General features: G+C 41.7%; 1 protein-coding gene across 1 annotated transcript in view; it reads right to left on the bottom strand.

Annotated features, from left to right (window-relative positions):
* Positions 1-26151, bottom strand: part of BABAM2 (BRISC and BRCA1 A complex member 2) — a 213924-nt gene that overhangs the window by 24831 nt on the left and 162942 nt on the right. The window contains exons 8-10 of the mRNA XM_054162432.1: positions 24548-24647; positions 21952-22022; positions 20288-20370 (exon numbers count right to left, since the gene is read on the bottom strand). Of these exons, the coding sequence (XP_054018407.1) occupies positions 20288-20370; positions 21952-22022; positions 24548-24647 (254 nt within the window). The remainder of the gene's footprint in view (positions 1-20287; positions 20371-21951; positions 22023-24547; positions 24648-26151) is intronic.

Below are 26151 nucleotides of genomic sequence, written 5' to 3'. Positions count from 1 at the left end.
TCTTCTTTTTGATGCCCAATGACAGGACAAGGGGCAATAGGTGGAAACTGGGGCATAGCAACTTCCACGTAAATGTGAGGAAAAATTTGTTCACTGTGAGGGTGTCAGAACACTGTAATGGGCTGCCCAGAGCAGTTGTGGAGTCTCCCTCTCTGGAGATATTCAAAACCTGCCTGGATTGTTCCAGTGTGACCGGTGTAGGTGATCCTCCTCTGGCAGGGGTGTTGGACTAGATGATCTTTCGAGGTCCCTTCCTGCCCCTAACATTATGTGATTCTGTGATCCCCAGCTAGATCAGGCAGAACAGGATCTCCCCTCCAGTGCACTAGGTAATGCACTTTATTTTCTGCTTTTAAATGCATCATGGAGCAGAGATTCCAGCACTTCTTTTGAAATCTCTGGCCACAGACTGAGATACCCGTGTAAGGCAGCATTTATTTTCCCAATCTTATGCTATCATCCTGAAAGTTCCTTAATTTTTCAGTTTTTCTGATCATGTCTGAATGTGCATCAGCCACACCATGCTCCCTTTCATCTAAAATGCACTCGAAGCAATATGAGTAAAACTGTAGCTTTGATTGAACTCCAAGCAACATGAGTAAAACTGTAGCTATGAAGTACAATGCCAAATGTGATATTCCAGCCACAGTCTCAGCAAATCATCGTGGACAACAGTATTTGCTCAGTTCATGACCCAGTGTCTGAGCTACACGTGATAACTCCCGGAGTCCTGGTGACTCAGCTCACAGAGCAGCTTCCACCAGATATTTAAGCAGTAATGACATGGGCAGAGTTCTGCTAATTTGAGGGCTGTAACAAAGGTTAGATTCAAAGATTGCTCTGTCAAATTCCTCTTTATAATGTGATTATTAAATAACAACCCTGAAAAACATTGGTGTATGAAGGCCATTTATCGGCAAGCAAGTTGGCTCCTTCACTTGCAGACAGTACATGCGTGCCACAGCCTCTGAAGGACAGCACCATGGAAAAATTATGAAACAAACAAACAGGCTCTCCATGTTAACATTATACATACAGTTCTTCAGCTCAGAGTGCTTAAGCTCTGCTCCTCTAGTGCATGTGTATTCATCTTATGTACCAACTCCTTGAAGGAAAGCTACTCTGTATGCTTGTGTATTTTATCACAGTGCGAAAAGAGTAACAAGCCTTAGCAAGGTTCTTGAGTAATAGTTCAGCCCTTAACTTTTTACTTGAAAATTACTAACTTTCATTAATTTTCCACTGAACACCTCTTTCTACAACGTGGGAGCATGCAGCAGCAGTTTTCTTCCTGTTACTTAAAACTCCAGGTTTGCACTTCAGGGAAAGTGCATAGCACTAGAAATGCTGTTTAAATGGATAATCAAGACATTGTTTTCAGTACAGACACACTTCCATTCGTTACAGTCTGCCTTTCCTTTATGAAAATATTTTTTCAGCACCAGGATCATCAAACAGGAAACTTTTCTTTCTTTTATAAACCAAAACCTGCGTAGGAAATTTCAGAATCTATTGACGCTATGAAGTGTTAAATCAGATAATCAAATCAGGTTTAGAGTTACTCATCCCACATCTGGCCACAGTAGTATCACCCTAAACTGCAAGCAGCAGTGTGAAAAATTTGCCCTACCTTGGATTTCAAACACTACCCATCACCTAAGCTCGACTAACTCCTCTTTTTTTTTTGGACCCATGTGTTTCCTTAATACAAGGTGTGAGTTGAGTCCAGACTAAGCAAAAAAACCCTGTCCCTAATTCTGGAACGCAACCACACCTAAAAGACCAGTAAACAGGAAATAGCCTTGAGTTGTGAAGTGTTATACATATCTCAAGGTAGCCAGCTATTATTTCAGCAGTAGGAAGGGAAGGCAAGAACTCAGTTCCACTGCTCTGGATGCTCATCCATTGCCACTGTGAGCACAAAGAAATGTGGGGTGAAATGTTTTATTGTACATGAAAAATAAGCAAACATCATTGGTAATCAATACTAGCAAGGTGATTTAAAGATAAAAGGTTGAATTCTGCTCATTGTTGTAAAGATTAATAAAGGGAACTTCTCTTAGGCCACACCTGGGGGCCTGTGTTCAGTTCTGTGTTCAGTTTCCTCAGTTGAGATGTTAAGATACTGGAAGGTGTCCAGAGAAGCGCAGCGAAGTTGGGGAGGGGTCTAGAGCACAAGCCCTATGAGGAGAGGCTGAGGGAGCTGGGGTTGCTTAGCCTAGAGAAGAGGAGGCTCAGAGGAGACCTTCTTGCTGTCTACAACTCCCTGAAAGGAGGTTGTAGCCAGGTGGGGGTTGGTCTCTTCTTCCAGGCAACCAGCACCAGAACAAGAGGACACAGTCTCAAGCTGTGCCAGGGGAGGTTTAGGCAGGATGTTAGGAAGAAGTTCTTCCCAGAAAGAGAGATTTGCCATTGGAATGTGCTGCCCAGGGGGGTGGTGGAGTCACCATCACTAGAGGTGTTTAAGAAGAGACTGGATGGGGTGCTTGGTGCCATGGTTTAGTTGATTAGATGGTGTTGGACTTGATGATCTCTAAGGTATTTTCTGGTTTACCTCCCCTCCCCTCCCCTCCCCTCCCCTCCCCTCCCCTCCCCTCCCCTCCCCTCCCCTCCCCTCCCCTCCCCTCCCCTCCCTTCCCCTCCCTTCCCCTCCCCTCCGAACCACTCCTCTCCAAAACTCTCCTCTCCGAACCTCTCCTCTCCTCTCCTTGTTCTATAGGCAACGTGACTCCAGGGTCCAATGGCATGGCAGAGTCCAATGGGATGGCATTTAACAAGTCCAAGTGCCGGGTGCTGCACTTTGGCCACGGCAACCCCATGCAGAGCTACAGGCTGGGGTCAGAGTGGCTGGAGAGCTGCCAAACAGAGAGGGACCTGGGGGTGCTGATTGACAGCTGCCTAAACATGATCCAGCAGTGTGCCCAGGTGGCCAAGAGGGTCAGTGGCATCCTGGCCTGTATTAGGAATAGTGTGGCCAGCAGGAGCAGGGAGGTAATTGTGCCCCTGGACTCTGCATTGGTTAGGCCACCCCTTGAGTCCTGTGTCCAGTTCTGGGCCCCTCAGTTTAAGAAGGACATTGAGACACTTGAACGTGTCCAGAGAAGGGCAACAAGGCTGGGGAGAGGCCTTGAGTACAAGCCCTATGAGGAGAGGCTGAGGGAGCTGGGATTGTTTAGCCTGGAGAAGAGAAGGATCAGGGGTGACCTTATTGCCCTCTACAACTACCTGAAGGGTAGTTGTAGACAGGAAGGGGTTGGTCTCTTCTCTCTAGCAACCAGCACCAGAACAAGGGGACACAGTCTCAAGCTGTGCCAGGGGAGGTTTAGACTCGAAAGTGAGGAGAAAGTTCTTCACTGAGCAAGTTGTTCATCATTGGAATGTGCTGCCCAGGGAGGTGGTGGAGTCACCATCCCTGGAGGTGTTCAAGGGGAGATTGGACGTGGCACTTGGTGCCATGGTCTAGTCGTGAGGTCTGTGGGGACAGGTTGGACTTGATGATCCTTGGGGTCTCTTCCAACCTTAGTTATACTGTGATACTGACTCCCAACCTGTGCATTACTACAAAATCAGATCTGCCTCTGTGTGATATGTAAGGTGGCAAAGGGAGGTGCTATCATAATTTCATCCCTGATAAGTTTTAACTTTTGCCATGAAAAATGCATCACAGTTCAAAACAATGCACTGCTTTTGTAAATCAGCACCTGAAGTAAAGTAGGCATGCCAACTCCTAAAGCCTGCTTTGGTTTGGCATGCTAGATACCCAAGAACTACAAAAACATACTCATGTTGAACACAAGTACTATTTCCAAATAACAGCTGACTCACAAAGTACCCTGGTGATATGTCTGCAGAAAATAAGCAGATGACTCATGTCTGTAAATTCCTGAAAGTACCAATAGACCCCTTGCTTAGTCATCTTTTGCTTGGATGCTGGGTTCATGAGCTCTGTAAACTATAATGAGCGATCTAGCTCTTAGTACAACTCTCTCTTCCTTTTTTTCTGCTCTTCTAAATAGTGCAAATTATCTCCCTAAAAATAACTTCATCTATGTAAGTGAGTCACTTCAACTAGCAAGCTTATACAAGTCATGCGGCAATATTTGGTTATGAAGGTAAAAATCCTGCTGTCAAACTCAGATTTAAAATGAAAATTATGTCAGAGGAAGTCCCATTTGCCCCTTCTCTCACAGAAATAGAAACATTTCCTTTGGAAAAGTTAAACAATTAGCTCATTCAGGAAAGTAAAGCTTTCTAATTTGGTTCCATGCTCAAAGTAATTTAATCCTGATGATTTCTTACTTTGGCTCTCCTAAGCATGGCACTGTTAATGTAAGAGGAGCTCAAAGAAGCAGACTGGTGAAAGCGGCAAACACCACAGTGAAATACTGCCTTCTCCTGCGTTACAATTTACAGATCATTTTTTAAGAGTCAAGTTTTAGAAAGCCACAGTGTGAAGAAAATCATGTCTTTATGAAAGCTCTACATGAGAAGAACTTGGAAGGCTGTTTTGGGTAATTAAGCATTGAGTAAATTCTTCAGTGATTGAACTCTAATTTTCCCACACAGTTCATAAGAAAGCAAAAGAAAAAGGACTTGCTTGCTGAGAATGAGTCATACCGTAAAGAAACTTAATTACAGCTTATAAATAGTTGAAGTTGCTCTCTTTTTGAAACATAAGAAACTACTGAGAAGTAACAAAAATTTGCTTCTCTCGACTTAGTTAGCATTTCATGTATACATATATTCAAAACAGCTACCCTAAAGCAAAAATCCTGATTCATTAATGTAACTAAAAAATGGTGCAATCAATCAGTAAGGCTTAATTGTTCATTTTCTTAAAGAACAATCACACTGAGATCTGGAACAGGTCACTTTTTTTTTTTTAAAGCTTCTGTCAACAACTGTAGAGTTGCTTTAAACACCCTTTTTAACTCTAAAATATTATCTTTACCATCTCATTTTATAGCTTTCTTAAACAGGGCATGAAATGTGGAAGGGATGTCTTGGCAAAAGCATATTACCAGGGTTTCTGGAGGAAAAAATCACAGAATCAGTCAGGGTTGGAAGGGACCACAAGGATCATCTAGTTCCACCCCTCCTGCCATGGCAAGGACACCCCACACTAGATCAGGCTGGCCAGAGCCTCATCCAGCCTGGGCTTAAACATATACATAGAATACATATACATAGAATAAACCAGGTTGGAAGAGACCTTCAAGATCATTGCGTCCAACCCATCTACCAATCCAACACCACCCAAACAACTAACCCACGGCACCAAGCATCCCATCAAGTCTTCTCCTGAACACCTCCAGTGATGGCGACTCCACCACCTCCCCAGGCAGCCCATTCCAATGTGCAATCACTCTTTCTGTATACCCATCACCTCCAGGGATGGGGCCTCAACCACCTCCCTGGACAACCCATTCCAGGGCTTCACCACTCTCATGGGGAAGAACTTCCTCCTCATGACAACCTGAATCTCCCCCGCTCCAGCTTCATTCCATTCCCCCTAGTCCTATCACCACGTGAGATCCTGAGAAGTCCCTCCCCAGCCTTCTTGTAGGCCCCCTTCACATACTGGAAGGCCACAATTAGGTCATCTCGGAGCCTTCTCTTCTCCAGACTGAACAGCCCCAACTCTTTCAGTCTGTCCTCACAGGAGAGGTGCTCCAGCCCTCTGACCATCCTCGTGGCCCTGCTCTGGACACCCTCCAGCACATCCATATCCCTCTTGTAATAGGGGCTCCAGAACTGGATGCAGTACTCCAGGTGGGGTCTCACCAGAGCTGAGTAGAGGGGGAGAATCACCTCCCTTGACCTGCTGGCCACACTTCTCTTGATGCAGCCCAGGCTCTGCTTGGCTTTCTGGGCTGCAAGTGCACACTGAGAGCTCATGTTGAGCTTCTCGTCCACCAGCACCCCCAAATCTCTCTCCTCAGGGCTGCTTTCCAGCCAGTCACTGCCCAGCCTGGATTTGTGCCTGGGATTGCCCTGACCCAGGTGCAGGACCCTGCACTTGGTCTTGTTGAACCTCATGAGGTTGGCTTGTGCCACCTCTCCAGCCTGTCAAGGTCCCTCTGGATGGCATCCCTTCCCTCCAGCCTGTCTGCTGCACCACACAGCTTGGTGTCATCAGCAAACTTGCTGAGGGTGCACTCAATGCCACTGTCCATGGCACCCACAAAGACACTGAACAAGACTGGTCCCAGGACTGATCCCTGAGGGACTCTGCTTGTCCCTGGCCTCCAGTGGGACATGGACCCATTGACAGCCACTCTTTGGGTGCGGCCATCAAGCCAGTTCTTTACCCATCTAGTGGTCCACCCATCAAACCCACGTGTCACCAGCTTGGAGACCAGGATGTGGTGCGGGACAGTGTCGAAGGCTTTGCAAAAACGCTAAGAAGAATAAGGCAGGCTTATCACAGTGCTCCTCTCCTTGGTTTTAAGTATTTCAAAACAGTAAGTATTTTAAGAAAAGGAAAAACAAAACCATGCTTGAAATGGATGCTGACCACACAAATATTTCAAAGGACTTAGATGGCAATATTTAGAAAATTTTCCATATACTGTTTTCCTATTCTCGAGAAAAGGTTTATTCATCCTCTGTAATGCACTGGAGAAACTTAGATATTTGTTTTCACAGAAGTGAATGCTACACAATGTTTGAAGGCTTGGATGATACTTATACTGGTAATGTTATTAACCTTCTGGATAACTGAATCTGATGCAGTTTATTGAGCCTGTAATTTGTTTTTGCACTCAAACACTGCCTGATCTGGATATTTTATTGCTAAGATTTCCAATTCTACAAGATTTCGTTGCCTGCACTACCTTAATTCAGTCTCTCCTTGCTTTATAGAGCAGCCTTCAATACAAGACAACAGAGCATTCTTTCCAGGTCAGTTCTCAGGCTGGAAAGAGCTGGCTGAAAGAGATACTGCTCTGGTTTCTGCCATCTGACAGATACCCCTCAGCATTTATTTACTGCTACACTGAAGCCTTACTCTGATTAAGTATCTATTCTTTCCTGCATAAGCTTTTCAATGTGAGGATTCTAAACAAGAGAGAATATAAATCAAATATAAATATAAAAATATATAAGAGATAAAAGATATATAATAGACATTATATATAATTTAATATATAAAAATATATATATAGAATATTAAAAATATAATAGCTACATAAAATATGTTTTAAAAAGTAAATTAAAAAAATCACAGCATCTTCATGAGTTCAGAGACTACTTAGGGGTTTTAGAAAAGGAATGAATGAACAAGGAAAGGACAGTCAGCTTTGTCTACTGATCTGGGTGCCAGTCTTTAGGACTCAGTTCTTCTAAGATGTAATAGAAGGCAATAAGCCATACAGCCAAACACAACTCCTTCCAACACTGGCAGTTGCAGTAAGTAGTGCAGAGTCAACAATTACTGGACATGCAAAAAACTTTCAATTAGTTCACCAGAAAAACAAGAAGGATACAGGAAAGTTGTGCTAAATCCAACCCTCCAGAGAACACTGAACAATCTTAGCCTGATACTATCTGTTTTCTTCCTGCAATCTCCTGACTCAATCCTTACTTATCATCCAACTTTGGCCAGACTGTCTCTGCATTCAAATACTTCTGACGAAGTCACTCATGGAAACAGGAAACAAATCCCAGGCTCCAGCAGTGTCTCTCATTAATATACATTCATCATCTTTCTGCATCTCTTCCATTTTTTTTTGTTCACTGATTTTCATATTCTCTCTGCCTTTACTTACAACTAAGCTCATACTGCTGGGAAAAACAACTTGTGGATTTGAATGCACTACCTTAGGCTGAAAAATTCCTTAAACTCACAGCCCTCCAGTCTTCATGATGTGTTAATATGAATGAGACCCATGTGAATTTACAATGCAACTTGGTGATAACACAGATATAATATATAATGCTCCTTACATATCTGTCAAGCTCTACTGTAAAAAGAAAAGTTCCTGTCGGTTTTCTGCCATGACTTCTCCTATGGGAAAGCTGTTTGAGACAGCCTCTACGATGGGTAAAAAGTCTTGAGTTAACTTCAGGGGAAATCTTCACTTTTCACACAGAAATTACAGTACAGGAAGCCTTTCAGGAATCAGATTGAGCACTGTACCTACTGAGAAACCTGAACAGATTCAGCCACAAGCGTTTTGGAGACTATAGTGGCTAGACAAAACCTGTGCAGGGCAGGGTTTCAGGCTATTTCCACCTAGTAAATCTTTCCTTGACTCTTCTGTGTTGAAAGTCTTTAGCCTACATTCTACTGTCAATAAAAAAAAAGAAAAAAAAAAAAAGAAAGGGTGAATTTGGCTCAAAACACACACAGAATTACAAAATGCCACAGCCTTGATGTGTGATGATGTGGTCTTCCAGGAATGCCAGCAAGGATGACAAATAGTATATCAAATGGCATGAGTGTGGGCCTTTAGGTTAACAGAGCACAGTCACAGGAATTCCAATTTGTTATGTTATTAGGGCTAACACCAGGTTATTCGCAGGGAGAGGCCATTTTGAAGCCCACATGTCAACACTTCAAATGTGACACAAAAAGCTGTTTATGAAGTTGCAGCTGAGAAACATACTGCATTTTGGCAATCACAGCTGGTTTTGAAATAATTAGGTCTGCTCTTGCTATGGGAAATACCTACAACATCGGGATAGTGAACACTTGTGTAATAAATGAGTAAGAGGTGTCACATACAAAATACTCCCAAATAAATACAGTGAAAATCCAAGTAAACACTATGGGAAAAAAACAGCAATAATTGCATCAGTTATATAGCATAGCATAGCATAGCATAGCATAGCATAGCATAGCATAGCATAGCATAGCATAGCATAGAATAGACCAGGTTCGAAGAGACTTTTGAGATCATTGAGTCCAACCTATCATCCAACACTATCTAATCAATCAAACCATGGCACCAAGCACCCCATCCAGTCTCTTCTTAAACACCTCCAGTGATGGTGACTCCACCACCTCCCTGGGCAGCCCATTCCAATGGCCAATCTCTTTCTATGAAGAATTTCTTCCTAACATCCAGCCTAAACCTCCCCTGGTGCAGCTTGAGACAGTGCCCTCTTGTTCTGGTGCTGGTTGCCTGGCAGAAGTGACCAGCCCCCACCTGGCCACAACCTCCCTTCAGGTAGTTGTAGAGAGCAATAAGGTCTCCCCTGAGCCTCCTCTTCTCCAGGCTAAGCAACCCCAGCTCCCTCAGCCTCTCCTCACAGGGCTGTGCTCCAAACCCCTCCCCAGCTTTGTTGCCCTTCTCTGGACACCTTCCAGCAACTCAACATCATTTCTAAACTGAGGGGCCCAGAACTGGACTGAAGGTGTGGCCTAACCAGTGCTGAATATATCATCTGACTGTACAATGCTAAAAAAATGGAAGATAAACACTGAAATGTGATAGTAATAATGGAAAAATGGCAACATTTGGGATTATGACAATTTATGTGAATATATGAAAATCATAGCTCCTTGTTCTGTACTGGGAAATAGGTCTAGCCACAGAACAGCTCACTAAGGAGACAGTTCTGTAACTGCATTTGTATAATGACTGTTCCTTAAAATACAAAAGGTCTTCTTGACCTACTTCATCAAGCACAACATTCAAGAATGCGAAGAGAGCCCACTGAGATTTTTGAAGAGGGTTATTAGAAGATCATTAGGAAGAATACAGCTGGGATAAGAAACAAGTAAAATGTTGAGGAACCTTTTCTTTAGCAGAGGTTTAATGCACTACCTCCAGAACATGAGTAGGCTGACAGCAGATACTGAAAGTGCTGGCAAATGTCCAGTTTGCAGTAATTTTGGTGTTCATTGTGACTCTAAAATTGTCTCCTTGGCTGAAAGAATATAATTTTCATTGCTTTGGTAAGACCTCACCTGGACTAGTGCATCCAGCTCTGGTGCCCTCAACACAAGAATGACATGGACCTGATGGAGTGGGTCCAGATGAGGGCCATGAAAATTATCAGGGAGCTGGAACACCTCTCTTACAAAGACAGGCTTAGGAAGCTGGGGTTGCTCAGCCTGGAGAAGAGAATGTTCCGGGGAGACCTAATAGCTGCCTTCCAGTACTTGATGGGGGCCTAAAAGAAGGCTGGAAAGGGACTGTTTACAAAGGCCTGTAGTGGCATGATGAAGGGCAATGGTTTCAAATAAGAGAAAAGCAGATTTAGACTGGATGTTACAGAATACAGAATTAACAAGGGCAGAAAAGACCTTTGAGATCATCAAGTCCAACCTATCACTCAACACCATCTAATCATCTAATCCATGGCACAAAATGCCTCATCCAGTCTCTTTAAACACTTCCAGTGATGCTGACTCCACCATCACCTTTAGGAACAAGTTCTTTATCATGAGGGTAGTGGAACACTGGAAGATGTTGCCCAGGGAGGTAGTTGAGACCCCACACTTGGACATTTTTAAGGTCAGGCTTGAGAGGGCTCTGAGCAACCTGATCTAATGGAGGATGTCTCTGCTCACGGCAGGGAGGTTGGACTAGATGACCTTTGGAGGTCCCTTCCAACCCAAACTATTCTATGTGAGAAAAAGTTCTTCACAGAGAGAGTTGTTAGCTGTTGGAATGGGATGTCCAGGGAGGTGGTGGGTCACCTTCCCTGGAGATGTTCAAGAGGGGATTGGATGTAGCACATGATGCTATGGTTTAGTAGTCATGAGGTGTTGGGTGACAGATTGGACTTGATGATCTTTGAGGTCTCTTCCAACCTTACTGATTCTTTACCTGAGGATTTCACCGAGACTAGAATGTATTTATCACTTTATTTGCTTTGGTTTGGTTTTTCAGTTTTCTTTTGTTGTTAATATGAAGTGTGTGACCCATTTTTATACAATGAGAACTGCACCACACTACTGTACCTATCGTGGAGTTGCCATTCCACTGATAAGAAAACCTATAATACAGTTGAGGCACCGGTGGAAACTATATTTACAATACTGCTCTTTTGGTTTTCTTTCAGCACAGGCAGATGACATGGTTGTAAAAATACCCCATGTCTTTATCATAACCTGTATCTTTCTTTTTGAGTACCCTATCCTTTACACAAAAACCAGCATGAAGAAAAAACAAGTGACACAAGCAGTCTAAGTACCTTAAGTTACAGTCCTGTGCTGCAGAAAGAGTGTCAAATTCTTTGTTTAGTCTTACAGAGGAATTAAGTAACTGATCAAATCAAGACACACTTCAAGGAGTTCCCAGCTTTGTGGTCAAAGAACATGGAAAACTGATGTAGCTTAACCCAAAAACTGCTTTAATGAAGTTTTCTTGCTTTGGAGTGTCATCATCTATCTCAACTATGTCATAATCTTTTGGACTTTTCCAGCAAGACTGGACTACCTCCTAAAAATATCCCACGTGGTATCTCAGAACCCTCTATCAAGCACAAAGAAATGGCATAATGGCCTTAGAGGTCTAATTTCTGTAACCACGATTATCTTAATTAAAATAAAGGCTTTTTATTTTTACTTCACTAGCTTCAGCTAGTGACATTATTTCACTTTATTTTTACTTCAGATTCTCAAAGCTCTTCATTCCCTCCCCCTTCCGTTTTTATTTCCTTTTATTGTTTCTGCTGTAACAGTTTCTATAGTAACTTCTCTAAGTGCTGATGAGATTGATGCTACTAAAAGCTGCCTCTTCTCCATCTGAATTGATTGAAGCTTATACTTTAAATACAGTTGCAGTTATTATGGGTGTAAAAAGCAAACTTGCAAACCTTTCTTGGCACAGGCTGGTGATCATTGCATGTAACTGGTGGAGAAAAGGTGAAAACTTTTCCTCTGCTTTCCCACTGCAGAGATGAACTGCTAAATGCTGAGAAGTTTCACATTACCTTCCAGCAGAACAGGAAGACTTTCTTAAGCATGTTTTCACCTGAGAAGCTGCTGGGCAAAACCACTGGCTTTTCACAGAATCACCAAGGTTGGAAGAGACCTCAAAGGTCATCAAGTCCAACCTGTCACCACAGACCTCATGACTAAACCATGGCACCAAATGCCACGTCCAATCCCCTCTTGAACACCTCCAGGGACGGTGACTCCACCACCTCCCTGGGCAGCCCATTCCAGTGGCTTAACAACTCTCTCAGTGAAGAACTTTCTCCTCACCTTGAGCCTAAACTTCCCCTGGTGCAGCTTGAGACTGTGTCCTCTTGTTCTGGCGCTGGTTGCCTGGGAGAAGAGACCAACCCCCACCTGGCTACAACCTCCCTTCAGGGAGTTGTAGACAGCAATAAGGTCTCCCCACTTCATCAGGCTTATGAGGCTTGCAAGCAAGTTAATTTTCTTGTTTAAATTGCTGCCTGGGATTTGAAGGGAAACTGATGTATTGTATTCCCATCTGTGATCATTGTGGCATTATCCTGCAGGTCAGGAAGACCCTTTGCCAACACAAAGGACTTTCTGCTGACAGGCACGCTATCCTGTTCTTTCAAGCTCTGCTCCAGAGAGGCTTACAGCTTTCAAATCACAATGCAGTGTAACCCTGCTTGACCCAACTAAACCACAGCAGATATTTTTAAAGCTAGACTGAAATCTGTATTACAGCAATACAGGCCCGTGGCTTTTCCCCGCTCATGAACCATTTACCACTTTTGCCGCTGAAGCCACTTTTCATGGTTCTAAGGGTTTATCCTTCTACTGCTTTTCGCAACCTAAAGAACAAGTTTGTAGAGTATATTCTTTTAAGCCATGCTTTCTAGAATAGCAGCCATTTTGGTGCCCTCTTGTGAATACCCAGGCAAGGCAAGACAGTGGGATCAAAACCTTAATCGTCAGAGAGTAGACTGGGCCATTCAGTGGTCCTGCTCACAGCAAATGGTCCTGAAGAAGGGCCCATGATCACCTCTTCCAAGCTCAAGAATGGTTCACCCTAATAATCAGAAAGTCAAGTAACAACAGCAGGAGGTCTATATGGATGAACAAGGAGCTCTGGACAAAACTCAAAAATGTAAAAAGGAAGCATGAGTTGTGGACACTGAGCATCCAGATTGGGTTGAGAACATTAAAGTTCACTTGGAGTGGCCCTTGAGAAGGGCTGGAGCACCACTTCCATGAGAACAGGCTGAAAGATTTGGGGCTGTTCAGCCTGGAGAAGAGAAGGCTCTGGGGAGACCTTAAAATTACATTTCAGTATCTGATGGGGACCTACAGGAAGCCTGGGGAAGGAATGTTTAGAAGGGCTTGTAGCAATAGGAACCAGGTAGATTTAGGTTGGACATAAGGAGGAAGTTCTTTACAGTGAAAGTGGTAAAATACTGGAACAGGTTGCCCAGAGATGTGGTTGAGGACCCATCCCTGAAGACACTCAAGGTCAAACTTGATGGAGCCCTGAGACACCTGATCTAGTTGGAGATGTCCCTGCTCACTGCAGGTGGGGCTGGACCTTTGAGGGTTCCTACCAACACAATGAATTCTGTGAGTTGAATCTCTCAAGGGGAGTTAAGGACAAGATGGACTACCACAGGAACTAAGGAAAATGTGAGACTGCTACTGAGTGGGGCAAGGGAACTGGTGACATAAAAACAGCTTAAGCATTCCCTCCTTTCCCCATTGCATACATGTAAGCATTTTTGTGACCAGTTCCATCCCTAAAGCAGGGTGTATTTCTTATGATTCAAAAGCAAATGGTATTTTTCTATTTCATAAAAGGCATACAGCAGTCACCTTTGGGTGCCACTGCTGTGTCACCAGTGGATTCGTTAAAGAAGTTACCTTTGGTGACAAAGTAATTGTCATTGGGTAGAAAGAGGGGAAGATAGGAAAGAGGGATTCAGAAAAATCTCTTTTTATTGATGCAGCTCTTATTTCTAGAAATCTCATCTCTAATATTCCCATCAAGTTCTGTATCATTCTTTCTCTTTCCTGAAAGTACTGCCTGGTACTGAACCCAAGACTGATGCACATGAAACCAATGTTCATCATCTTCTTTCTAGACTGGAAAGAAAATATTTGTTTTCTACTTGCTACTATGAGCAATTTTCAACTTGCTGTATCCCATACCTTTAATGTATTTGTCACCCTACATAAAAACTATCTGTGAATAGAATAGAATAGAATAGACTTAACCAGGTTGGAAAAGACCTTTGAGATCATCAAGTCCAACCTATCATCCAACACCATCTAATCAACTAAACCATGGCACCAAGTGCCTCATCCAGTCTCTTCCTAAAAACCTCCAGTGATGGTGACTCCACCACCTCCCTGGGCAGCACATTGCAATGGCCAATCACTCTTTCTTTGAAGAACTTCTTCCTAATATCCAGCCTAAACCTCCCCTGGCACAGCTTGAGACTGTGTCCTCTTGTTCTGGTGCTGGTTGCTGGGAGAAGAGACCAACCCTCACCTGGCTACAACCTCCCTTCAGGTAGTTGTAGAGAGCAATAAGGTCTCCCCTGAGCCTCCTCTTCTCCAGGCTAAACAACCCCAGCTCCCTCAGCCTCATGTAGACACAAGACACGTAATAGTAAGTACCACACTCTGTACTCAGGGCCCAACTTGGTAAATGAATTTTTGTGACCCAATTATTTTTTCTCAAAAGTTGATTGGATAGAATAGAATTATATCCCTTCCATATCTCACATATATTTTCTGAGAATTTCCAAGTATATGTGCCCTTCTACTTGGGCACATACTAGTAGCACTCTAGATATATCTGTTAGATAAGAAAAAGCAGTACTTCCCATTTCTGAACAGGGTGATTTTGTACGACGTTATTACAAAACCTTTCAGTCTATTGGTTAAAGTGCTCAGAGTTCCTGGAAGAACATCAATTAATGGCTACAGCAACATTCTACTGTTTCAAAGGTATGGCAAATATATGCATTTCTCAGAAATGAAAAAGGTAATAGCCACAGCAAAGTGACAATTAAAAAGACTCTGCCAGTCCACCCACATCAGGCCCTCATAAAATACCTGTAAAACCTAATGCCCATCACAACAGTTGCTTCCTGTTTGCTGCTGTGCATACCAAGTTTTACAAACTGCCCTGTGTCCATTCTCCCTTTTTAATCAAAATTATAAATATGAACCTAAACCCATTTTATACTGAGTGACATGATCACAAAATGAACAGAAAGACAGAAGAAAAAGGAAAAGGAAATGTCTGTTTTCAGGTTCACTTGCATTCATTAGGAATACTTAAGTATGGAAAATCTCATTCAGCTCATGTACAAGTAAATACCCAGGATGGAATCAAAAGAACATGATGTGTAAGGTAGTCTTAATGACAAATACGAAATTACCAGTTTTCAATACAAATTTCCAACTAAATCTAGCTGGCAGTATCCCTTGGAAATACAGGAGAAAAATATACTAAGGGAAAAAAATGATCAGCAAAAGGCCAATTAATTTTCCAATTGCTGCAATTCAGCTCTGGAATTCACCCCTGCCTGTGCCTAGGTAAGTGCAGAACTGTGTGCCTGTGACTCAGGCTACTTTTCCATCACATTGCCTGACCCACAACACTTAAGAGCATATCTGCAGCTTTCACTGATTTCAGATCAGCAATACACACCCTACTCCACAGAAAATAACACAGAATGATTTGGTTTGTGGTGATTAAAACATAATGTTTGGAAGAGACCCCTCTGCTTGGGGTATGTTTTGCAGAGGTAGGATGACATACTCAGGAACTTTCAAGACCAGATTAAGAGAAATACATTGTACTGACTAAAAGCACTGAGAGTCAGAGGGGAAGACTTCCTCGTGAGAGACATCTGCTTGCTGAACAGTCAAAAAATTACTCCTACGCATCAGGTCCGAATGGCTTTTGATTTCTGCCAGTCAGTTTTACATCACTGGGACTTTGTTAATCTCCAGTTTCTCATTTGAGAACAAATAACATCAATTCAAACCACCTGAGTTGACTGCACTGGCACAAACTGTTCTGCTGACAAAACTGCACAGATAGCAATATTCAAACAAGAACACATCAGAAGCTGACACTGATGACTTGCACCTAAGAACCCTGAATTGAGAAGTGGGTGTCTGCCTAAAGCCTGACAGGTACAACCTCCTATAACCTAATTAACACTCTAGGCCTCTTGTTTGTATCTTTCTCATATGTAAAACCTCCTTGCTGAGATGCTGCCTATTACTGATCTGTTTAATGACAGAGGTAGCCACATAAGTGCACGGATAGTTAGCGAGGACAAAAAGCTACTTCAGTGAGCACTCCTGTAGCAAGACAGCTTGTTAACTAACTGTAACTTTTACATGACCAGCACTTTGGACCTCTTGTGTCACTGGTATTTCCCAACACAGAAGCTGAAATCCCTTAGTTAGCCAAGGTCAGTGGCAGCAATTGTTCCCATTGACTTCACCTAAGCGTGGGATATCATAGGAACTTAAGATACAACTGCTAACAGCTTCCATAATTCTCTGTTCCTGTTGTTCAGTGAAAGAAACCTTTTTCAGTTTAATATCTATCCCTTTCAAGACATCTCTAACAAACACCCACTAACATAAGCATTGTTTCATTTGCTATCGCACCTGGTCCAACTTCTGTTGATCTCCTTTGTGCTGAGAGTCTGAGTATCTTGCAAGACAAAAATTAATCTTTGAGAAGCCTATATACTGGTAGCTTCGGTGCCCTCTTCTTGTGTCTATACCACTAAGACTACTTAATTCTTAATTGTGCACAGATAATGTAAGTTGTGTTTATATTTACATACAGTATAAATACACAGAATGTATGCAGGAACAAGAATATGAAGAAATATCTATCTCCAAAAAGTTATCATAGCTGATTTATAAACAAGGGAAAGAGATCAGTCGTATACTGAAGTTTATTTACAAAGCTCCATACTGAGACTTACTAATGAACAGTGTCAGTATCACATGCAGTAACCCTACTGATTAATGATTTCCTCTTCCATGTGGATGCATGAAAGTCTCTGAATGTTTATTTCTTCCGTCATATATCTGAAAGGACAGTTTTAATTTTTAGAAGTAAACCACTAAAGCAACAGCTCTTTGATCTACTCTAACAACTTCAGCAGCTACATTAATCTAATGATTAAGCTTGCAATTAGGTAGCTCTTCTGTGTTTTGAGGCAGAGTGGGTAGACTTTGCTCTTCTTTCTGTAATTACTACACAATCAATTTTTTTGGGTAAGTGCACTTGTTCTGAGGTTGCTGGGCTCTGGCAATCCAGAGCTACTCTCCTGTTTCTCTCCTCTCATCTTTAACTCATTTTACTCATTGAAAGCATTCTAAATAGCTTCAGTTTACTTCTAATGTGTGTTGCTTCCTAGTTTCCAAACAAGTTTGTGACTTTGAACGCAAACAGTTGCAAAATTCAAAGTTATTTCTTAAATCTCTGAATGCATCTTCTAAAGGAAATGCAACTCGCAATCTCACTGAAACCTAAAACTTTAAGCAAGATTAAAAGGCTAGCAAAATTTACTGTAGCTCCTTTCATTTGATTGGCCATAGTGCTGTTGCTGTACACTGACCTATTTATTCTCTGAATACTTTCTCTGCATACCATAGCAAATACAGAAAGTGGAACTGTTTTCAACTTATGGCTATCTCTCCCAGACGTTTTATTAGATGCTTACTAAATATTCAACTGTAATATACATAGTTATGTCAGTGGTTAAGAGATGAAAGCCTTCATTACTTCACTCAGGAAATTAAGTACAGGTTTCAGTCCTTTCATTGGAATATCCTTCAGTGCACAGAACATCAATGTTCTTACAGTGGATTGTTCAAAGGGCTGATGCAAGGGCTTACACAGCTAAGACACTGTGTGATTTCTAAGGCCACAGGATTATGACATAGTGATAAACTATTCAGTTTTAATTGAAGCTTTTGTGTCAGTTAAATTGAGCACTCTGAATATTGCACAGTTAAAAACTACTCTGGTATTTAACAGACATTTGAGTTTTGGTTCCCCTGAAATCTGCTTCAACATCTATTAAGTTATATACCCACAATCAAATACGGAGGAATTTTAACACTGACAAAATTAAGCCATTCATACTGCGGAGTAAGAAAGATAGGAAGTCTTCAAGAAGGTTGTACATAAAAAAGCATCACCTCCTAGAAGAAAGTTGTGACAGTTCTCAAAAGTAGTTGAAGAGGAAGTGAAGATGCAATAGGGACAGTTGTATTTTGGTTTTTTTTTTCCCCACAATGTAAATCATACTAACATGACAGAAATTTTCTAATTTAAAGTTTGAGTTTTCTAGACCTTTTATGGTCATTAATGTCTGGAAATCTTAAGTGATGATTAGAATGGAATGGAATGGAATGGAATGGAATGGAATAGGATAGGATAGGATAGGATAGGATAGGATAGGATAGGATAGGATAGGATAGGATAGGATAGGATAGGATAGGATAGGATAGGATAAGAGTTAACCAGGTTGGAAAAGACATTTGAGATCATCGAGTCCAACCTATCACCCAACACCATCTAATCAACTAAACCATGGCACCAAGCACCCCATCCAGTCTCTTCCTAAACACCTCCAGTGATGCTGACTCCACCAGCTCGCTGGGCAGCACATTCCAATGGCAAATCACTCTTCCTGCGAAGAACTTCTTCCTAACATCCAGCCTAAACCTCCCCTGGTGCAGCTTGAGACAGTACCCTCTTGTTCTGCTGCTGGTTGCCTGGGAAAAGAGACCAACCCCCACTGGCTACAACCTCCCTTCAGGTAGTTGTAGACAGCAAGAAGGTCTCCCCTGAGCGTCCTCTTCTCCAGGCTAAGCAACCCAGCTCCCTCAGCCTCTCCTCACAGGGTGTGCTCCAAAACCCTCCCCAGCTTTGTTGCCCTTCTCTGGACATGTTCCAGCAACTCAACATCTTTTTTAAATTGAGGGGCCCAGAACTGGACACAGGACTCAAGGTGTGGCCTAACCAGTGCTGAGTACAGGGGCACAATGACTTTCCTGCTCCTGCTGGCCACACTATTTCTGATACAGGCCAGGATGCCATTGGCCTTCTTGGCCACCTGGGCACACTGCTGGCTTGTGTTCAGCCTACTGTCAATCACTGTCCCCAGGTCCCTTTCTGCCTGACTGCTCTCCAGCCACTCTGACCCCAGCCTGTAGCACTGCATGGGTTGCTGTGACCAATTTGTAGAACCTGGCACGTAGATGTGTTCAATAAAAAGATCAGTGAAATAATTCTTCATTCTTTCTAATAAAACTCAGGGTGAAGGACTTCTCTGAACAATGACAATCTCCACTTGTTTCTTTAAAAACTCCACGACAAATGTCTGTGATGTCATGAAGATTTCAACGGTTTTCCACATGAGAAGCGAGTTTACAGTCAAAAATGACATACACAGAAACAATCCAGTGCTACCAAACACCCACATTGCAGCTGCCCAGATTGCACTTTAATTATTTGAAACAAAGATGAGAATTGCAAGAGATAAAAGGTAATAAGATTGAACTTCCTCAGTCTGAAATACCTGTGATAGTTCTGAATTTCACCTTACCACAAGGAAAAGTAATAATTGCTACGTAAGTTAACATGCATGAGGGTGTAACAAACCCATACAAATTCCTACATGAAGTAATTCCTATGTATTTATTTACAAATATCTTACTTAGAAAGTAATACAATCTTGATTGAAAACCATCACATGACAGCAAATCTAGCTACAGACTGTAGCAAACAGTTTTAAGACAGTTTTGCCCACACAGTTTCAGTCTAGGATTAAATTTTGGCTCCCAAAGACAGTATAGTATTATTTCTAATTTAATGTATTTTCCCTACAATAAAGTGTCTTTAACTATCACTATCAGTGCATTAACTCCATAGAATAGAATAGAATAGAATAGAATAGAATAGAATAGAATAGAATAGAATAGAATAGAATACACTAGACCAGGTTGGAAAAGACCTTTGAGAAATACAGAAGGTTTTAGGTATTCCCAGGTTCTATATAGCTTTGGTCTGCATTTCTGGTGCTTTTGATAGGACAAGTTACAACTGTGAATTTAATCTTCAGCCATACTAGCAGAAAACCTTCCCAGCATGCTTTTGGCATTCTACAAAACAAGCAGCATGCTATCAGTGAGGATCCTCTCCCCCTCTCTAAATACAAGGAGGATTTTGTGTTTTCAAAGTGCCATAGTCCCATTAAAAATACATTAAACACTGGATAAAAATAGCTAAAACTTTTAAATTGTTTCCTGTAAGTGTATTTTTCCCTTTTGAACTTGTATCTTCAAGAGGATAGAAATTTATGCCTGAGGCAAAGAGCTACTCACTGTGAACAAGGAAGCAAAAGTCTTTCCACATCAGCAACAGAGTAAGCTTTGTGAAGCCTTCTGCATCATATTCCACCACACCACTATCAAAGAAAGAAGAAACAAACAAATGCAATTTTTACCTTCCATTCACTCTTAATACTGAAGGATAAATATATAAATTCTGTACTACAAGGATTGGGGTTTTTTTGTTTGTTCAGAAATGTTAAGTACTTGCCTTTTTTATTAGCAGTTACAATTTCCTAGCTAAATGAAAATCAAACTTTTATTTATGCTGTGACACTGAAATGTCCTACCTGAAGAAAGGTCGTATTTGGGTATATAAATACACTTTAGAATGAAAGAACTGCAAATGCATCTGCAGTAGTCAGTTGATGAAGACTCTATGCACACAGATTCCCTGTATGTTACTCAGGTAAGTGACAGGCTAAAACTGAAAATGCACAGGCTGAGGAGAGTTTCAACTGGAAAACTCAGAAGATTATATACAAAAAAACCAGAGCACAAGATCATACAAAACATCAAATATAGAACATTTGCTCAGCAGAGAGATTATAAGCTTCTCTAAAAAGCTCAAACAGTATCAGGACTCATGAACTACCTCACATGTGAGATAAAATTACTGGCACACCTGGGCCATTTCTACACTGTCATTTTCTCCAAAGAAAATGAAGTATCTTAATCTCATCAGGACTGAGCTTGCATCGGTTCTCTACCTACTCATATGTCCAGCTTCAGTCGTTGTCACTTATGTACAGCTGGATAAAATAGTTGAGTGCATTCTAGAAGCCAGCTGCCTTCCTATCCTCACTGAGAGATCTGAAGGGCTCCCCAAAATCCACGTCATTTGGCATCAACAGTTGGGAGCAGAAATCCCTTCCTCACGTTAAGGTAAAGCACTGTCACCATCTTTGTATTCTTCTTCAAGTCAGGATTTAGGTGGGAAACCAAATACACTTCACAGTGCCAAGGCATCCACAGAATCATAGAATGTTAGGGGCTGGAAGGGACCTCAAGAAATCATCTAGTCCAACCCCATTGCCAGAGCAGGATCACCTATACCAGGAACTCATCCAGGCAGGTCTTGAGTATCTCCAGAGACAGAGACTCCACAACCCCCCTGGGCAGCCTGTTCTGTCGTTAGTTGACTTGTGTAGCTAGTATATCCTCATGCCAGGCCATGGACCTTTGAATTCTGGTGAGAATTCAACATGACCTGACAGCCCATTCCCTCTCAAGCTAAGAAAACGCTTGGCAGTGGGAGCAGCTGGCCTCCCAGTCCTGCCTTTACTCTGAGCAGTGGTTTCTGGCTCCTGCAAAGCTTGTAACTGTACCCACTTCCCCATCCTCCCACTTCAATCACTGCCTACTACTGTAAGGCCTTTCCAGTAACTTGTTCAGAAATAGGCACATTCCTTTTGCACAAGAAGAAAAGTCTCTATATTGTCCTCTTCCCATCATCAAAGTAAGTGGCACAGAATTGAAATAACACCAAACTTCATTCCAGTACTGATACAGAGAGACAATCTACACTCATCATTCTGTGAAAAATGACCAGATTTCATCTCACCCTGCGGACAGCAGTCCTACAACCAAAAATCATGTGCAGAAAAGCAACACTTTCCCCCATGCTAGAGAAAATAGTGTATGATAAGAAAACTTACGTGCCAAAGTGACTCAGGAAAGCTGCAATATACTCTCTTCTTTTATGGTATCCCTGAATAACATATTGTACCTTAAAAAAGAAAGAAGCAGATTCAGTGCTATAAAAAGATGAAAAAAGCCAATGCTCCAAATTTGTCATGTATTCCTTGTTAAGGAAGATTTATGTTTGACATGATAGCAGTTCTGAATCCTATATTTAGCTTGCATGATTTCCCTAAAAAAAAAATCCTAAAATGCCTTTAAAACAAAAAAGAAAATCTTGTAAAGAAACCCCTTCATTCACTTCTGAGTGAAACTTGGTCTTTCACAATATACTGGAGAGCTGTTTAACTGTGCAAGGTAAAGCAAGAAAAGAAATGCATGACCTTAACTTGATGAAGTTTGGGCAGGAAGCCATGATATGCAAATCATAATTAGCTGAACTAACAATTGTTTAAATAACAAAATAACATTATGTTTATTAAAAAATTATTTTTATATATATATATATGTGAGGTGTTTAGGAGGAGACTTGATGGGGTGCTTGGTGCCATGGTTTAGTTGATTAGGTGGTGTTGGATGATGGGTTGGACATGATGATCTTGAAGGTCTCTTCCAACCTGTTCTATTCTATTCTACTCTACTCTATTCTATATTAATATACATATTTATATATTATTTATATATGATTGATACACACACACACACACACACACACACACACACACACACACATATATATATACACACACACCCCCATGTAGTGATCTTGGGTGTTCTAAGAAGACTGCACCTCCAACAAATTCCCCTTACCAGTAAGCTCTCACAAAGGTTTCATGCTGACTCAGGGAACCACCCCTACCTAACCATGAGCACCAATTTCCAAAGCATTCTGGGTTTTGAAAGACTTGCATCCTGGCAAAGCCAAAATCCAGCAATGTTATACTCAAAGCAAAATTCTCCTTGCACCATGTATGTTTTTTTATTGATTTGAAAGGGATCCCTGAGCAGACTAGTGTGAACAGGGTTTAACCCACAGCAGAAAGAACGCACGTGCTGACGTGCTGCAACAGCATCTGGCTTACAATCAGTTACCTCAGGAACTTATGGTATGGTTCCACAGGTGATTCTCTATGTAAATCCTTTTGCCTTCCAGAATGAAAACTAAAATTTAAAAACCCCTTTTCCCTACTGAACACGGAAATAAAGGAACAAGATTTTTCTTGGCTATGGTAATACTAGAGCTCCTCATCTGGCAAAGGCTTTCCCAAAGTTTTTGGAAAAGCCTTGACACAGTCATTGCTGAGAGCCATCCTGTAACCCTTAATGTTCAATGCTATTTATAATTGAGACATTTCATTTTATAAAACAACTATGATTATTTTGAAAGGTTTGTGTGGGATCTGAAATGTTATTTTGGGAAAAGGAAAACATATGATAAGTTTGCTTAAGGGACTTTGTTTAAGAATGATGGAAACAAGCCTGTGTACTTGCAGATTTTAAAAACAGAAAGCAACTTTAACAGAAAACCACAACAAAACCAACTCTAAAGACAGATTCCAATATAATTATGGAAACACATTGTGAAGAACTTTCTAACAGAAAATTATTTTCTTCATCTGGACAAATAAAGGTGAAGATAACATAAAAATAGTGTCCTCCCAAGGTAGAATAGAATAGAATAGAATAGAAGAGAATAGAATAGACCAGGTTGGAAGAGACCTTCGAGATCATCACGTCCAACCTATCACCCAACACCACCTAATCAACTAACCCATGGCACCAAGCACCCCATCAAGTCTCCTCCTAAACACCTCCAATGACGGTGACTCCACCACCTCCCTGGGCAGCCCATTCCAATGGGCAATCACTCTTTCTGTGCAGAACTTCTTCCTAACCTCTAGCCTAAACCTCCCCTGGTGCAGCTTGAGACTGTGTCCTCTTGTTCCGATGCTGGTTGCCTGGGAGAAGAGACCAAGCCCCGCCTGTCTGCAACCTCCCTTCAGGTAGTTGTAGGCAGCAATAAGGTCACCCCTGAGTCTCCTCTTCTCCAGGCTAAGCAACCCCAGCTCCCTCAGTCTCTCCTCATAGGGCTTGTGTTCCAAACGCCTCACCAACTTTTTTGCCCTTCTCTGGACACGTTCCAGCAACTCAACATCTTTCCTAAACTGAGGGGCCCAGAACTGGACACAGGACTCACTAACCAGTGCAGTGTACAGGGGGAGAATGACCTCCCTGCTCCTGCTGACCACACTGAAAAAAACCCCACTGGTTAGATAGAACTTAGATATTGTCCTACTAGAAAAATAGTATGCAGAGCACATATTTGTATTTACTAGCATGCTACAATGCAGTGTTGTACAGTACAGTAACATTTAATCCTATACTGTAACTTCTTACAATGAGAAAAATCCACTCCACAATCTGATCACAAACGTGCTTGTTTAGTGCTTCATGTCCTGGGTAGGTGCTCAGTTCATACCAAGATGTATCCCTTGTGTAGTTCACCTTAAGTATGTCTTGCTTACACTATCTGTGTCTATGGAAATGCTATAGTGTGTTACTGCAATACAGTACATAATGGAAGGAAAATTTGAGTTTTAATTACCAATTTACCTTGTTGGTTAGCAGCTGGCATACTTGAGGTACGTAGTCGATAAGACAACCTCCACCAGGAAAGGCTGGGATGTGAAGAGCAGATGATCCTCCAAGTGCACTAGAAACAGAAGTTAATTGAACAATACATTACACATACAGACCCTGGGATTTAAAAGTGATTTCTACACTGTCCTCTTTCCTCATACTTAAAGGCAGAGGGTCATGTTCATGAAGTGTATTTTATGCTGTGGTAATATAAAAGATACTGAGTCATACCATACATAAACCCAGGTTATACCCATTGTAATTGAACTACATCAATCAAAAGCATAACTAATGCATTATCTCTGGAATAACTTTTCTTCACAGAGTGACTGGCCATTGGAATGGGCTGCCCAGGGAGGTGGTGGAGTCACCATCACTGGAGGTGTTTAGGAAGAGACTGGATGGAGCACTTAGTGGTTTAGTTGATTAGATGGTGTTGGGTGATAGGCTGGACTTGATGATCTCAAAAGTCTTTTTTACAACCTGGCTAATTCTATTCTATTCTATTCTATTCTATTCTATTCTATTCTATTCTATTCTATTCTATTCTATTCTATTCTATTCTATTCTATTCTATTCTATTCTATTCTTTTTCATTGTAAACAGTTCTGTTTCTTAACCCTCATCAATAAGATGTGGAGCACTGTAGTTAGGATACTTTGTTATATTGTGAAGAGAGGACTTTAAGCCTTGAATTACACAGTAAGCTGCTTTCAGTCAAACCAGCAAAGACTAAGTGAAGTAATTTGAAACGAAGAGTAGAAGATGGACAGATGCACCTCAGCCAGTTTTTGGCCTTCCAGTACAACAGAGGTGTTAACCTACTACATCAAGTCAGCAGTGGGTCATAGAAGATTTGTCATGGACTCCAATGTGGTGATTAAAGACACTTCACTAATGCATCTGAGGGCCTTACATAGGCCCAAAATAGCTGATGTAACGTATGGGCAAAGATACAAAACCTGCAGCTGTACTAATTTAACAAACACATATTCTTTTCACTACTCAATAGGTCAGGACAGTCTCAGATAATTAACTTTCTTAGACAGCATTCCAGAAAGCTTTCATCTCACAGTCTTGAACTTACAAGCACAACATTTTGGGTTTTTTACCTGCCTCATCTCTTCAAGGAGACTTAGATCCTGCTACTTCCAATCCCCACAGTGGGGCAGAAAGATTATCAGGTACATGATATAAAGGGGGATGCTGAAAGAAACAAGTTTGTGGAGACTTAAGCGAACACTGGGGAAGGTGGGATATTGAAGAAAGGAGTTGAAGGCATATTGTTATTGAAGTTATATTGATGCTTCCCATTATCTAATGGGAGAAAATAAAGACGGAGTCAGAGTCTTCTGGGAAGCACAGTGAGAGGATGAAAGGCAACACAGACAAGTTGCAACAAAGGGAGTTCTGGTGAGCTATTAGGAAAAACATTTGCACAATGAGAGTAATCAAAGACTGGAATACAGGCCCTGAAGGGCTGGGGAATATCCATCCTTAGAGGTCCTCAAAGCTCATCTGAACTTCTAGCAGTACTGACCTAAATCTTTCTTACAGCGTTTTACCAAAGAAAAGGG

Source organism: Dryobates pubescens, chromosome 6 (assembly GCF_014839835.1).
Source record: "Dryobates pubescens isolate bDryPub1 chromosome 6, bDryPub1.pri, whole genome shotgun sequence".
NCBI lineage: Eukaryota > Metazoa > Chordata > Aves > Piciformes > Picidae > Dryobates > Dryobates pubescens.
The sequence above is the reverse complement of the archived record's forward strand: the minus strand, read 5'-3'. Positions and strand labels throughout refer to the sequence as shown.